Source organism: Schistocerca gregaria, chromosome 1 (assembly GCF_023897955.1).
Source record: "Schistocerca gregaria isolate iqSchGreg1 chromosome 1, iqSchGreg1.2, whole genome shotgun sequence".
Lineage (NCBI taxonomy): Eukaryota > Metazoa > Arthropoda > Insecta > Orthoptera > Acrididae > Schistocerca > Schistocerca gregaria.
The window spans coordinates 240,349,238-240,364,522 of NC_064920.1; the positions used below are offsets into that span (position 1 = coordinate 240,349,238).

A 15,285-nucleotide genomic window follows, 5' to 3' on the forward strand; every position below is an offset into this window, starting at 1 on the left:
CTTGGGGAGAGGGTGGCCCAACCGCGCCCGGTACCCGTGAAGATGTCTCGACAGCAGGGACAGTGGGTGAAGCATGTAACATCTGGGGTGTACCATGCGACGCAACAGACTCCCCACTGCTGCTACACTCAGAGGCAGCAGCCTGAATACGGCTGACCATCGCCATCAACACGCTCAGATGTTCGCGAACAGTGGCCAATGCCTCCTGCATCCGTGCACAGCAGTCACACATCCTATCCATCCTAAGAAATCAATTTACTGTAGAGAGTTAATCAACTTTTAACTAGACTGCTAATTCACTAAAGGCAGCTGATTGTTAACTGTGATTGCTATTCACTTCTTGTAGAAAACAATGAAAATAGCACTACCTGTCTCTGGACTGTGTTGAGAACAAACACTAGCACTACTGGCACTATGGTTGACTAAAGGGACTCACTCTGACTGTATTCAAAACAAACACGAAATCTATGGAACACTATTACTAGCACTCGACAATTAAAGCTTCCTAAAAGCAAAAACACACAGAAGAAGAAGTGACAAGTAAGAAAAATACAGTTAATACTTAAATTAAGGTAGCTCGCTGCACAGCAGACGTGAAGCAGATCGTAATTATGACGACATATGTGATGTACTTGGGTGGTTGGTTGGTTTGGGGTATAAATGGACCAAACTACAGGGTCATCAGTTCCTTTTTTCTGACTTAACAAGGCTCAAGGTAAGACAATGCCCAAAGTACGTTTGGGGAGGTAAAATGGGGGAAAAGCAATGTGGAACCACACCTAAACAGAAAACGAATGGCACAAACAAAAAAACCCCGAGGGAAACATACACCACAATCAAAAGTAGAAGAAGGTATTAAAACCATAGCCGGAGAGAAGGCCAAATGCCCACCCTTAGATGGTATGATAAAAAAAGGCCCTTCATGAATAAAATGTAAAACTAAATCTGCTCTTGAGCTATTGTCGCCCAACACCGAAGGTAGGTTGCTGGGAAAGTTAAAAGTCTGCCGCAGAACGGCTATAAGTGGGCAGTTCAGCAAGATGTGGATTACAGTCAGAGGGGAGCCACAGTGACATCGAGGTGGGTCCTCATGACGGAGGAGGTAGCCATATGTTAGCCATGTATGGCCAACGCAGAGCTGGCAGAAAACAACGGAGTCCCTGCGAGAGGCTTGGAAGGCTTCCATACATTCGTAGTCTCCTTAATGACATGCAGTTTGTAGTGCATACTGTTATGCCATTCCATCTCCAAAAGCCGAAAAACCTTGCGGTGTAATACACAACACAGATCAGGTTCAGAGGTGCCCATCTTTAGAAGTGGTTTCCACATAGCCTGTTTCGCCAACCTGTCAGCAAATTCGTTGCCTGGGATTCCGGCGTATCCCGGGTTTCAGACAAACACCATGGAACGCCTGGACCGTTCCAGGGCATACATGGACTCCTGGATGGTCGCTACCAACGGACATTAAGGGTAGCACTGGTCGATAGCTTGGAGACTGCTCAAGGAGTCAGTACAGAGAAGAAACGATTCACCAGGGCATGAGCGGATGTTCTCAAGAGCACGAAATAGGGCCACCAGCTCTGCAGTGAAAACACTGCAGCCATCTGTTAAGAAGTGCCGTTCAACATGCCCTCTGTGAACATACGTGGAGCCAACATGACTATCATCCAGCGAGTCATTGGTGTAAAACACTTCAGACCCCTGGGACATGGCAAGAAACAAGAGGAAGTGACAGCAGAGAGCAGCAGGAGGAACTGAGTCGTTAGGGCCATGCGGAAGGTCCATACGAAGCTGCGGCCTAGGTGTATGCCATGGAGGTGCACGCAGATGGACCTGGAGGGGAGGTGGTAAAGGAAAGGATTCCATTTTCACACAGGAGGGATTGGGTACGAACTGTGATCGTAAGCCCTGAACTGGGCCGCCGATGAGGGAGATGAACCGCCATGGGTGGAAAAAGGAGACAGTAATTAGGATGCTCAGGTGAACTATGAATTTATGCAACATAACTGGCAAGCAGTTGTGCATGCCCAATCTTCAATGGAGGGACTCCGGCCTCCACCAGGACGCTGCTCACAGGACTCGTCCTAAAAGCACCCGTCGCTAGTCAAATGGCACAATGGTGCACTGGGTAGAGTAAACACAATGCTGAGGGTGCCGCCGAACCATAAACCAAACTCCCATAGTCAAGGCGGGATTGAACAAGTGCTCTGTAGAGCTGCAGCAGTGTAGAGTGACCTGCATCCCAGTTGGTGTTGCTCAGGCAGCAGAGGGCATTGAGGTGCTGCCAGCACTTCCACTTAAGCTGACAAAGGTGAGGAAGCCAAGTCAATTGGGCATTGAAAACCAGTTCTAAGAATCGATTTGTCTCCACTACGGTGAGTGGCTCATCATTAAAGTAAAGTTCTGGTTTTGGATGAAGAGTACCATTCTGACAGAAGTGCATGACACACAACTTTGCGGCTGACAACTGGAAGCCTTGGGCCAGAGCCCATGACTGCACCTTGTGGATGGCTCCCTGTAGGTGCTGCTCAGCAACACCAGTATTGAAGGAACAGTAAGAAATGCAGAAGTTGTCTGCATACAGAGAAGGTGAGACAGACGGCCCCACAGCTGATGCTAGACAGTTAATGGCCATTAAAAATAGAGATACTCTCAATACAGAGCCCTGTGGGACCCCATTCTCCTGGGTGGGGGGGGGGGGGGGGGGGGGGGGGGGAGGGGGGGGGGACATGGGAAGCTCTAACTTGGACACAGAAAGAATGGAGCGACAGGAAATTTTGGATAAAAATTGGAAGCAGACCCTGGTGAACCAATTCATAAATGTGGCTAGGATATTATGTCACCAGTTCATGTCGTAGGATTTTTGAAAATCAAAGAAGACAGCAACCAAGTGTTGACATCTGGAAAAGGCTGTTCGGATGGCAGACTCGAGGGACACAAGATTATCAGTCGTAGAGCGACCCTGGCAGAAACTGCCCTGGCACGGACCCAGTATGCCATGTGGCTCCAGGACCCAACCGAACAGCTGACACACCATACGTTCCAGCAGCTTACGAAGAATGGTGGTGAGGCTGATGGGCCGATAGCTGTTCACATCAAGCAGGTTTTTATCAGGTTTGAACACTGGAATGATGGTGCTCTCCCGCCACTGCGATGGAAAAATGGCATCGCACCAGATCCGGTTGAAGATGACATGGAGATATCACTTGTAGTTGGCGAGAGATGTTAGATCATATTACTGTGAATCCGATCCAGCCCAGGAGCTGTGTCGGGGAAATGTGCAAGGGTGCTGAGGAACTCCCACTCTGTAAGTGGGGTGTTACAGGGTTCACTGGGGCGTGTAGTGAACTTTTCTTTTCATCCACCATTTGAGGGTGCGAAGACTGGGGATTAATTCTCTGATGCAGCGGCTCGAGCATAGTGCTCAGCAGAGTGCTCAGCAATGGTGTTTTTCATCAATAGATAACAAGCCACTGATGTTAATGCCAGGGACACCTGTTGGGGTCTGGTACCCAAAAACACATCTGATCTTCTTTCAGACTTGGGAAGGTGATGTATGGCACCCAATGGTTAAGACGTATCTCACCCAACACTCCTGTTTCTGTCCTTTTATAAGCTGGCAAACATGGACACGGAGCCATTTAGAAGCTATTACATGCTCCAGGGAAGGGTGCCCCTTATGTCGCTGTAGAGTTCGCTACACACTTTAATGGCCTCAGCAATTTCTGGCGACCACCAAGGTACTGTCTTTTACCGGGAGGGGCAAGGAACAAGGGATCGCGTTTTATGCTGCAGAAACGATCACCACATTGATGACACCATGTGGGTGAGATTCAATCTGACAGCAAATGTGAAGGCTTCCCAGCCTGCCTTGTTTAAAGCCCATCAGGGTAGGCAGCCATAGGCATGACGCCGGGGCGGGAGTGACAGGAAGATGGGGAAGTGGTCACTACCACACAAGTCCTCATGGGCTCTCCAGTGGACAGATGGGAGAAGTCCTGGGCTGCAAAGTGATAAATCAATGGCTGAGTAACTACCATGAGCCACACTGAAATGTGTGGAGGCTCCAGTATTCACGAGGCAGAAGTCGAGCTGAGACGTTAACTTTTTGACATCTATACCTCAGCCAGTAAGCACGGTGCCACCCCATGGGTTTATGGGTGCTAAAATCTTCCAAAAGTATGAAATATTTAGAGAGTTGGTAAATCAGTGCAGCCAGTATGTTCAGAAATACTGCACCATGTGGAGGGAGATATACATTGCAGACAGTTAAATTCTGCATCGCCTGTATCCTGACAAAAACAGCTTCAAGAGGACATAGACGCAAACTCCTCCTGACACTCTTTTATAGTCGCTACAGTTCTTGTAATATCCTCTATAGCCATGGAGGTCAGGGGTCCGCATTGCCGGGAGCCAAGTTTCCTGGTGGGCAATGTAGAAAACGTGTAAAGCTTAACAATTGCCGTAGCTCAGCCAAGTGGTGGAAAAAACCATAGCAGTTCCACAGGAGGATAACGTTATCATGAAGCTACGAAGGTATGAAGCACTTCAGGAGGCAGTTTACGCCGCGGAGTCACCTGCTGCCATCGATTGAGTAGCTATTTGATCAACATCCATTGTATCTGAGGGTCCAGCGAGATCTAGGTCCTCAGGGGATGCCAGAATCTCCACCTCATCCTCAGATGCAGAGCTTGTAGGTAGTGATGGTACTGGTGCCACCGCAATGTCTGAGTTCTTGTGGGTTGTCTTCTTTTTGGGTTTCTCTCACCACTCCTTTGGTTGCTCTGGCTGGGAGGACTCAGGGACTGAGGAGGATCATGAAGCCCTATGACCAGCAACCTGTGGCTGCTACAGCCACTGGTGGGTATCCACTTTGCCACTGGTAGGAACCTGGGTAGGGAGTGAGGGGACAGATGTCCCAGTGGTTGGGAGTTAGTACTCCCAAGGTAGGTGGCGTAGGAGCAACAGGTAGGAAAGTGCCCCCCACCATCAAGATGACACGTGTAGTCTTATGGCTCTGAGAATTGACTGATGTGGCTAGAACTGTTGTCGTAGCAGCATAAGAGGATGTCATACGCACAGGATGTAAACATTCCGATTTCCTCTTAGCCTCAGTGTAGGTCAGTCGGTCCAGGGTCTTGTACTCCATGATTTTCCTTTCTTTCTGTAAAATCCTGCAGTCTGGTGAGCAAGGGGAATGATGCTCTCTGCAGATCACACAGATGGGAGGCAGTGCACATAGAGTATTACGATGCGAAAGACATCCACAATTTTGAAGGGTGACACTGGAAGTACAGCGGGAAGACATATGGCCAAACTTACAGCACTTAAAGCACCATATCAGGGGAGGGATATATGGCTTGACATCACAGCGGTAGACCATCACCTTGACCTTCTTAGGTAATTTGTCACCCTTGAAGACCAAGATGAAAGCATCGGTGGTAACCTGATTACCCCTCGGACCCTGGTGAATGCACTGGATGAAGTGAACACCTCACCACTCTAAATTGGCGCGCAGTTCACAGTCCGACTGCAAAAGAAAGTCCCTGGGGAGCATAATACTCTGGACCATATTTAATCTGTTATGGAGTGTGGTGGTAACAGATACATCCCCACAGCTTGTCACAAGTGAGTAATGCCCATGATTGGGCAGAGGATGTGTTTTTATCAAGACTGACCCTGACAGCATTTTGGACATTCCCTCCACCTCACCAAACATGTCCTCTAAATGCTCTACAAAAAAAACTGAGCCTTCATCAGCATGAAGGATTCTCCATCAGCTCTTGTACATACCAGCTATTGGGGCGAGTAACATTCGCTACCATCCGTAGCCTGGCGCTTCTCCCAAGGTATGACCAGAGAGGGGAATGATTTATGGTCATACTTCCTTGCATTGAACTGAGATCTGGAACGCTTAGAGACTGTTGGTGTTTGACCACCAGCAAATGATGACGTGGTGCACTTCATGGCGTGACATCTACCCCGATGCCATCCACTCCAACCAGGGGCCCTCCCCATGGGCGTCACCCATCCACAGCAAGGCCACCTGGCAGGATGGCCATTGCCGGGAGTCCCGATGTCCCAGGGTGACGGGCATCTATTCCCTGGCATACATGAGGAGTTAACAGCACAGGCACCAGCAGAGTGATCCCTGTGTAGTCAGGGGGCTACAACCAACAGGGTACATGGCAATCCCACCACAATGGACTGGCTACCATGCTGGATATGAGGGCCAAAGAAGTCCATGATTATCATCAGCACAGAAAACAACACTACACAGTAGATGGAGGAAAACACACTCAGGAAGACTCCCCCCCCCCCGGGGGGGTGATGTACATGAACAGACAAACAAATGATCACAGTTTCAGAAGAACTGGATGATCTGTTCAACAGGAAGAGCTTCTGAAACTGAGCAAGGCTGTAACGCATTGGTCCACCTCTGGCTCTTACGCAAGCAGTTATTCAGCTTGGCATTGACAGTCGTGAGGGACATTGTGGCAAATTCTGTCCAACTGGTGCAATAGGCTGTAAAAATCCTTAGCTGGTTGGAGGGTCCTGCCCATAATGCTCCAAATGTTCTCAACTGGGGAGAGATTCAGCAACCTTGTTGGTAAAGATAGGGTTTGGAAAACATGAAGACAAGTGGTAGAAACTCCCTCCACCTCAAGAAGGCATTATCTTGCTGAAATGTAATCCCTGGATGGGAAACAAAACAGATGTACTGCTGTGTTGCAAGGATGCCATGGATGACAACCAAAGGCAGGATACACTTTGCATCCTTTCCCAAAAGGACTGAACTCTGGAAAGAATGACACTCTTAGAACGTTTTGTAGGTAATTATTTATGGCTGTCAAGTATTTGATGAAACGCATTTTGAGCCACCAGCGATACACCTTTATTCTCAACCAGTTTCTGTTTTAGCAACCATCATCTGATAGGAAAAGCTGTACATTGTGGCCCAAAAACGCATTAAATTCAAACAGGACACAGCTGGATGTGCAACACAAACTTGTGGCATGATAATCTTCAAAACGCTTCAGATCCATAAAGATACGATAGCATATACTACACGACTCTTAACTGTTAACAGCTACCAAACTGATACTCCAGTATTTCCATGCCTTCGGGATATGTTGAGTAAAATTTCAGTATTAGGTGAGCTAATTTTCCACACAAGTAAGACAGTCCTACAGATGAGGGTGACAGCTGTCAGGTGTGTCTAACATTACTGCAACTTTGCAGGTGGAGATTGCAGCTCAGTATGTCCAAATGACGTGTTCATCTAGCTTACTGCCACCTTTTGGACTTTGAGAAAGACCAAATCATTAACATGAGGGATGTGGGAGCATCGTGCCAACAGAGATAAGTGGCAGTATTGAAACAACTGCAGAATGAATGGGGAGGTGAGGGACTTACAACAAAAGAGTGGCAAGAAGAATGGGGACAGGTCTTCCTAGAAGAACCACACCACAAAAAAATCATGAAATTGTTTGACTGGTTCTGATGAACAGACACATGGCAATAGCTGAAATCCAGTAAGAGGTTACAGACAATGTTGCCAATAACTGTTGGGAACAGATTAATGGAAGTGGGGCTGAATCATGTGTCTTTTACCACTAACACCATATTACACACAGTAGAATTGTGTGGTGTAGAGACAGAGTCAGCTGGGACACAGAATGGTGTTCTGTGGTATTCAGCAACAAATTTCTCATCTATTATCGATGTTCAGATCAATGCCTACTTTATGGTAGACAACCTGGTGAAAGGTCACAGGAAGCAGCCATTCTCAAGATGCATTCCTCTCCAACTCCTGGAATTGTGAGATGGGGAACTATTAGATATGCCAACCAGAATGATTTGGTAACTACTGAAGAAGGGCTGTACTGCTGTCATACTGTCACAACTAGGTTACCAAAGTGCATGTTTGAGCAGGATAACACAAAAACTTACGCTGCAACTTGCACCCAAAATATCTTGAAGCATTATAAAAATTTAAATTACAGTACTAAATTAGAAATACACCCACTATCTAGAGTCTCATAGCTGCAACAAATAGAGATGACTGAGGAGTGCATATATATGCATTTTATAAATTAACAGCATTCGGAAATGGGTAGATTGCTGTTCACTGTAAACAAGACACACCGAGTTGCAGAGAGGCAAACAGAGGCACACATCCTGTTCCTATCTGCAACTCACCGTGTCATCTTTACAGTGAACAGCAGTCTATCCTTTTCCTAATACTGTTGATATTCAAACCTGTAGTTTCCATTGTTTGCCTTCATACATTTAAATATCCATCGATATAGTACACACAGTGACACTGTAAGTATATCAACAGAGGTGCTCCTTCAGGCTTCCTCATTATAACTGATAATTCACAAACTTTTAGGTCTCCAGCAAAGTTGTCATTTCCTCTTTCACAATAGTTAAACAATTTACCTAGTTATTTCTATCAGATGCCTAGTGCATTGTTCACTGTTTGGATACCCAACAAACTCATGCACAGTATAACATTTCTGTTGGATCTGAACTGCTGTTATACTGTTTAATTGCTTATGACTGCCATGAAACAGCTACTGAAGTTGTTGAAATAGTGTGAAATAGAAAATGATATCTTAGCTGTAAAAACAAACAAAAAAATTGTAAACCATGTCAACACATATTCTTCAAATATTGTTATCCCAATAATTTATTTGAGTGTTCAAGAAGTCTGTTCTAAATGTTAACTTCTATGTGGAAACTACCTTTCTGACACTAGGAAGTGTTTGTGAGGATCAAATGTAAGCATGTCTTTCATTACAAACATGAATACCACAGTTTTTTAGCCTTATCCATTACATCTATTTTAAATAGCACAATAGTATCCATCATGTTGACCAACTTTTTCATAGTAGGACTTTTGGGCACTTTGTCAGTCAAATTTCAAACTTGATATGAATGCTGGAACAGACCTCATATAATGAATCCTTGACTTCTAGGTCTTTTTCAGCAGTAATGAAAGGCTCCCATGTTGCCCACAGGACAAAATGGTAGCAAGGGACAACTTTGGACTCCGAGCAATGTTGCCATTTGTTCTTCACAAGATCCTTGATTGCTCGTAGTCAGGTGTTTCTAAGCATATTAATGGATCCAGCTAATCCTTTCTTTCAGTCTATTAAGTTTTTCCACACCAGAAGCTCTGCTGAAGGTCACATACAGTCTCATAATAGACCATCCCTTGCTGCTACAGAACTTGAATGAGCAGAGCTGTTGCTTTTGAGTCAGACATGCTCCACCACCTCCTAACATTATTTCAACATCTTGTAGCACCCCAGGACACAATTTTGAGAAGCATTCATGCCTGAAGGCGACCAATATTGTGGATGTCTCAGTTCTTTCTCTGCTAAATCATATACGAAATTAGATGGCACATCATTGTTCGATGGAATGCTACTTCTTGACTAAATGAGCTCAGAGGCAGCTGGTCATGGAATCATTTTGAAACTGAGATGCACGTCACCAATAACACTTGGGAGTGGGTGCACTGCAGTGAATGGGGGTGCCAGAAAAATTGTGTCTTTTTGCTTTGACAGACTTTACATAAGATCTCAGATTTTTGTAAGCAAATATATTCCTTAGAAGTTACAGACAATAGGCAAGCTGTAGAGGTTGTGTTGTAAGGCATATAAAAGACTTTTTGTTCTATATCAGAACTATAACCTACCCATAACATTTAATTTTTTGGCACTTTATCTGATTTGATACAATCTCTGGAGTAAAATAATGAAAAAACAATGCCAATGCTTGATACTGCCACAAGAATAATTACACTATAACTTTTGGTGGATAGAAGCTTTCAGTACTGATTACATTCTAAATCAGTTATATTACTTGTTTGTTAAAAATAGAAAGTACAAACTACTCCAGTTTTTTTAGGATGACACCGACACTAATTGTTACACAACTAATACACTCAATTTTACCAAAGGATGACTTGATCAAGTCTTTACAAAGAAGACCTTGTGATAACTTACACAACAAGTGGAACCACACTGTCAACAAACTGCTTCTCCAGTAAGTGAACGATGGCATTACACTGCCTTACCACATCAAAGAAATATATCTGTGGTTGTGTTTTTGTCTCAGCTACAGGTATTCCTTGAAGTCCAAGTTCCAGAGCATAGTCCAGGTATTCTTCCATCAGGTAATGAAGCAGAATTTCCAATACATGGACTGTGTTGCCAGGCAGATCAGACTGTCTTGAGAGCTTTAACAAGAGAACTCTGATAAGTTATTACCAATATTTATCACAAAAACAATCAGCAGAACATCTAGCCTGGTGGTTTAGTGGTGAAGTTTGTGCTAGGAATGTGAAAGGTCATGGGACCAGTTCCTGACAAGACCACAGTAAATTTCAATCATCTTTTAACCTAACCCTCACCTCTCAATGAAGAGAAGTTTCACCAGGAACAGCAAATGGTTTGGATTCCTTGATAAACTGTAGGTCCCCTTTTCATGATGTGATTACCAGGGTAGTTAGTGATATACGAGTTGCCGAAATGGCACCCAATTGAAAGACTTACACCAGGTTGTTGAGCCACTTGGAATAATAATAATAATAATAATAATAATAATAATAGTAGTAACCATTATCAAACACAATAAAAATAATTATATTATGAATGAGTTTTATATCTTAAATGCTGGCTTAGGAATTCGATCAAAACTGGCTTTCAAGTAAATTTAAATGCTTAAAATGCAAACCACAGTACCACACTGTGTACGACACAGGTAGATAGTGCACCACAACAATTTTATCGTCTTATTATTTCATTTATAAATAATAGTTCTATTATAATACTGTCATGTTCTTTACATAAGACAGAGACTATTGGAAGTAATATTTTACTTAATTAGTTCAACTGTAGGCTCCTACAAAATAAAGCACTCTATGATGCGTATCCTTTCCTTTAATGTCTCCAGTTAAGTTTATTGAATTTCTATTACACTCTCACACTGACGAAAAACTTCAAGATGAATCACATGGCTCTTCTTTGTATCTTATTTCATTAATTCAACAATGTGAAGATGACAATAATCAACAATTGCCTAAATGATTGGTTTGTAAGCATGTAAGTAGTACAAGGCCTTAGGATTAATCTGCTAAATTTCAGCCTGGTATTCGCCTTTCCCATACATAGATTTAAGTGGTTGCTACACTTAAAATACCCTAGACTGGTATTGTTGCATATTTGACAGTTATCACTCATGTCAGGTACTGATCCGCAGTCGATTGGACAAATTACATCAGATTTAATCACCAATTTATGTACATTATATTATATTTATTAAAATTCGCAGTCAACTGCCAGTATTTAAGACAAGGACATATAGCGTCAAGTAAAAGCTCCAACAAAAAGTGAGTAGCTTTACTTTTTTCATAGCTTTCTTTTTACTTTTACTGGTAGTAATTATTTTCGGTAACAGGAATTGTTAAACATGTCATTTATATGTTTCTTGAAGTTTTCCCATGGATAGACTATTCTCATCTTTTGGGAGTGCATCTGGGAATGTCAGAATGTGATTACCCACAACCAGACATAATTTGCTCTTGACATTCACTTGTTCCTGATTTCTACTAATTTCTCCTACCTTTGTTTTACTATTGTCTTACACTGTTTCCCGTCCTCTAGTTTTCCTTTTACAATCTACATTTCTCTCTGCCTTTCTATTTGTATATATGAATGTGGGGTTTTTACTGACAGGAACGTGGAGCAGCATTTTTTTCCTTTTTTTCAAGGGGTTGGGGTGCGGAGGGGGAGTAAGGAAACACAAAGATAATGTTGGAGCTCTGTTACTTAATAATAACCTTGTTGTTGTTGTTGTCTTCAGTCCTGAGACCGGCCCGACGCAGCCCTCCATGCTACTCTATCCTGTGCAAGCTGCTTCATCTCCCAGTACCTACTGCAACCTACATCCTTCTGAATCTGCTTAGTGTACTCATCTCTCGGTCTCCCTCTACGATTTTTACCCTCCATGCTGCCCTCCAATGCTAAATTTGTGATCCCTTGATGCCTCAAAACATGTCCTACCAACCGATCCCTTCTTCTAGTCAAGTTGTGCCACAAACTTCTCTTCTCCCCAATCCTATTCAATACCTCCTCATTAGTTACGTGATCTATCCACCTTATCTTCAGTACTCTTCTGTAGCACCACATTTCGAAAGCTTCTATTCTCTTCTTGTCCAAACTAGTTATCGTCCATGTTTCACTTCCATACATGGCTACATTCCAAACAAATACTTTCAGAAACGACTTCCTGATACATAAATCTATATTCGATGTTAACAAATTTCTCTTCTTCAGAAACGCTTTCCTTGCCATTGCCAGTCTACATTTTATATCCTCTCTACTTCGACCATCATCAGTTATTTTACTTCCTAAATAGCAAAACTCCTTTACTACTTTAAGTGTCTCATTTCCTAATCTAATTCCCTCAGCATCACCCGATTTAATTTGACTACATTCCATTATCCTCGTTTTGCTTTTGTTAATGTTCATCTTATATCCTCCTTTCAAGACACTGTCCATTCCGTTCAACTGCTCTTCCAAGTCCTTTGCCGTCTCTGACAGAATTACAATGTCATCGGAGAACCTCAAAGTTTTTACTTCGTCTCCATGAATTTTAATACCTACTCCAAATTTTTCTTTTGTTTCCTTTACTGCTTGCTCAATATACAGATTGAATAACATCGGGGAGAGGCTACAACAATCTCTCACTCCTTTCCCAATCACTGCTTCCCTTTCATTCCACTCGACTCTTATTACTGCCATCTGGTTTCTGTACAAATTATAAATAGCCTTTCGCTCCCTGTATTTTACCCCTGCTACCTTTAGAATTTGAAAAAGAGTATTCCAGTCAACATTGTCAAAAGCTTTCTCTAAGTCTACAAATGCTAGAAACGTAGGTTTGCCTTTTCTTAATCTTTGTTCTAAGATAAGTCGTAAGGTCAGTATTGCCTCACGTGTTCCAACATTTCGACGGAATCCAAACTGATCTTCCCCGAGGTCTGCATCTACCAGTTTTTCCATTCGTCTGTAAAGAATTCGCGTTAGTATTTTGCAGCCGTGGCTTATTAAACTGATAGTTCGGTAATTTTCACATCTGTCAGCACCTGCTTTCTTTGGGATTGGAATTATTATATTCTTCTTGAAGTCTGAGGGTATTTCGCCTGTCTCATACATCTTGCTCACCAGCTGGTAGAGTTTTGTCATGACTGGCTCTCCCAAGGCCGTCAGTAGTTCTAATGGAATGTTGTCTACCCCGGGGCCTTTTTTCGACTCAGGTCTTTCAGTGCTCTGTCAAACTCTTCACGCAGTATCGTATCTCCCATTTCGTCTTCATCTACATCCTCTTCTATTTCTATAATATTGTCCTCAAGTACATCGCCCTTTTATAAACCTTCTATATACTCCTTCCACCTTTCTGCCTTCCCTTCTTTGCTTAGAACTGGGCTGCCATCTGAGCTCTTGATATTCATACACGTGGTTCTCTTCTCTCCAAAGGTCTCTTTAATTTTCCTGTAGGCAGTATCTATCTTACCCCTAGTGAGATAAGCTTGTACATCCTTACATTTGTCCTCTAGCCATCCCTGTTTAGCCATTCTGCACTTCCTGTCGATCTCATTTTTGAGACGTTTGTATTCCTTTTTGCCTGCTTCATTTACTGCATTTTGATATTTTCTCCTTTCATCAATTAAATTCAATATTTCTTCTGTTACCCAAGGATTTCTAGCAGCCCTCGTCTTTGTACCTACTTTATCCTCTGCTGCCTTCACTACTACATCCCTCAGAGCTACCCATTCTTCTTCTACTGTATTTCTTTCCCCTATTCCTGTCAATTGTTCCCTTATGCTCTCTCTGAAACTCTGTACAACCTCTGGTTCTTTCAGTTTATCCAGGTCCCATCTCCTTAATTTCTCACATTTTTGCAGTTTCTTCAGTTTTAATCTACAGGTCATAACCAATAGATTGTGGTCAGAGTCCACATCTGCCCCTGGAAATGTCTTACAACTTAAAACCTGGTTCCTAAATCTCTGTCTTACCATTATATAATCTATCTGATACCTTTTAGTCTCTCCAGGGTTCTTCCACGTATACAACCTTCTTTCATGATTCTGAAACCAAGTGTTAGCTATGATTAAGTTGTGCTCTGTGCAAAATTCTACCAGGCGGCTTCCTCTTTCATTTCTTAGCCCCAATCCATATTCACCTACTATGTTTCCTTCTCTCCCTTTTCCTACACTCGAATTCCAGTCACCCATTACTATTAAATTTTCGTCTCCCTTCACTATCTGAATAATTTCTTTTATTTCATCGTACATTTCTTCAATTTCTTCATCATCTGCAGAGCTAGTTGGCATATAAACTTGTACTACTGTAGTAGGTGTGGGCTTCGTATCTATCTTGGCCACAATAATGCGTTCACTATGCTGTTTGTAGTAGCTTACCAGCATTCCTATTTTCCTATTCATTATTAAACCTACTCCTGCATTACCCCTATTTGATTTTGTGTTTATAACCTTGTAGTCACCTGACCAGAAGTCTTGTTCTTCCTGCCACCGAACTTCACTAATTCCCACTATATCTAACTTTAACCTATCCATTTCCCTTTTTAAATTTTCTAACCTACCTGCCGGATTAAGGGATCTGACATTCCACGCTCCGATCCGTAGAACGCCAGTTTTCTTTCTCCTGATAACGGCATTCTCTTGAGTAGTCCCCACCCGGAGATCCGAATGAGGGACTATTTTACCTCCGGAATATTTTACCCAAGAGGACGCCATCATCATTTAATCATACAGTAAAGCTGCATGCCCTCGGGAAAAATTATGGCCGTAGTTTCCCCTTGCTTTCAGCCGTTCGCAGTACCAGCACAGCAAGGCCGTTTTGGTTATTGTTACATATAATAACCTTAGCACTCGAAAATATTTTAATGAGTATAAAGATAACATGTTTTAGTTATTGTTGAAACAAACAGCTGTTGGTCTCTCTTCTAGAGAATTTCAGTTCCATAATTATTTTTTCAGAGACTTACCATTTCACAGCGCTGAAAAGCTCTTTTACTCTCTTGTAATAAAGCTATAGCAACTTCCTCAGAAAGAAATGTTTCCCCACCATAATTCTCTACTTGTGCAATATTTAAATTGGCACGGGTGCCAATAACAGCTTGCAAATCACGCCGTAAATCCTGGAAACTGAAAAAAAAGGCATAAAATTTTATTGTACTGGAAGGATTATT

General features: G+C 42.9%; 1 protein-coding gene across 1 annotated transcript in view; it reads right to left on the minus strand.

Moving 5' to 3' along the window:
- The window catches only part of LOC126338700 (exocyst complex component 5), a 113,294-nt gene that overhangs the window by 31,154 nt on the left and 66,855 nt on the right, over positions 1-15,285 (minus strand). Inside the window, exons 11-12 of the mRNA XM_050001575.1 lie at positions 15,082-15,241; positions 10,020-10,252 (exon numbers count right to left, since the gene is read on the minus strand). Coding sequence (XP_049857532.1) covers positions 10,020-10,252; positions 15,082-15,241 — 393 coding nt within the window. The remainder of the gene's footprint in view (positions 1-10,019; positions 10,253-15,081; positions 15,242-15,285) is intronic.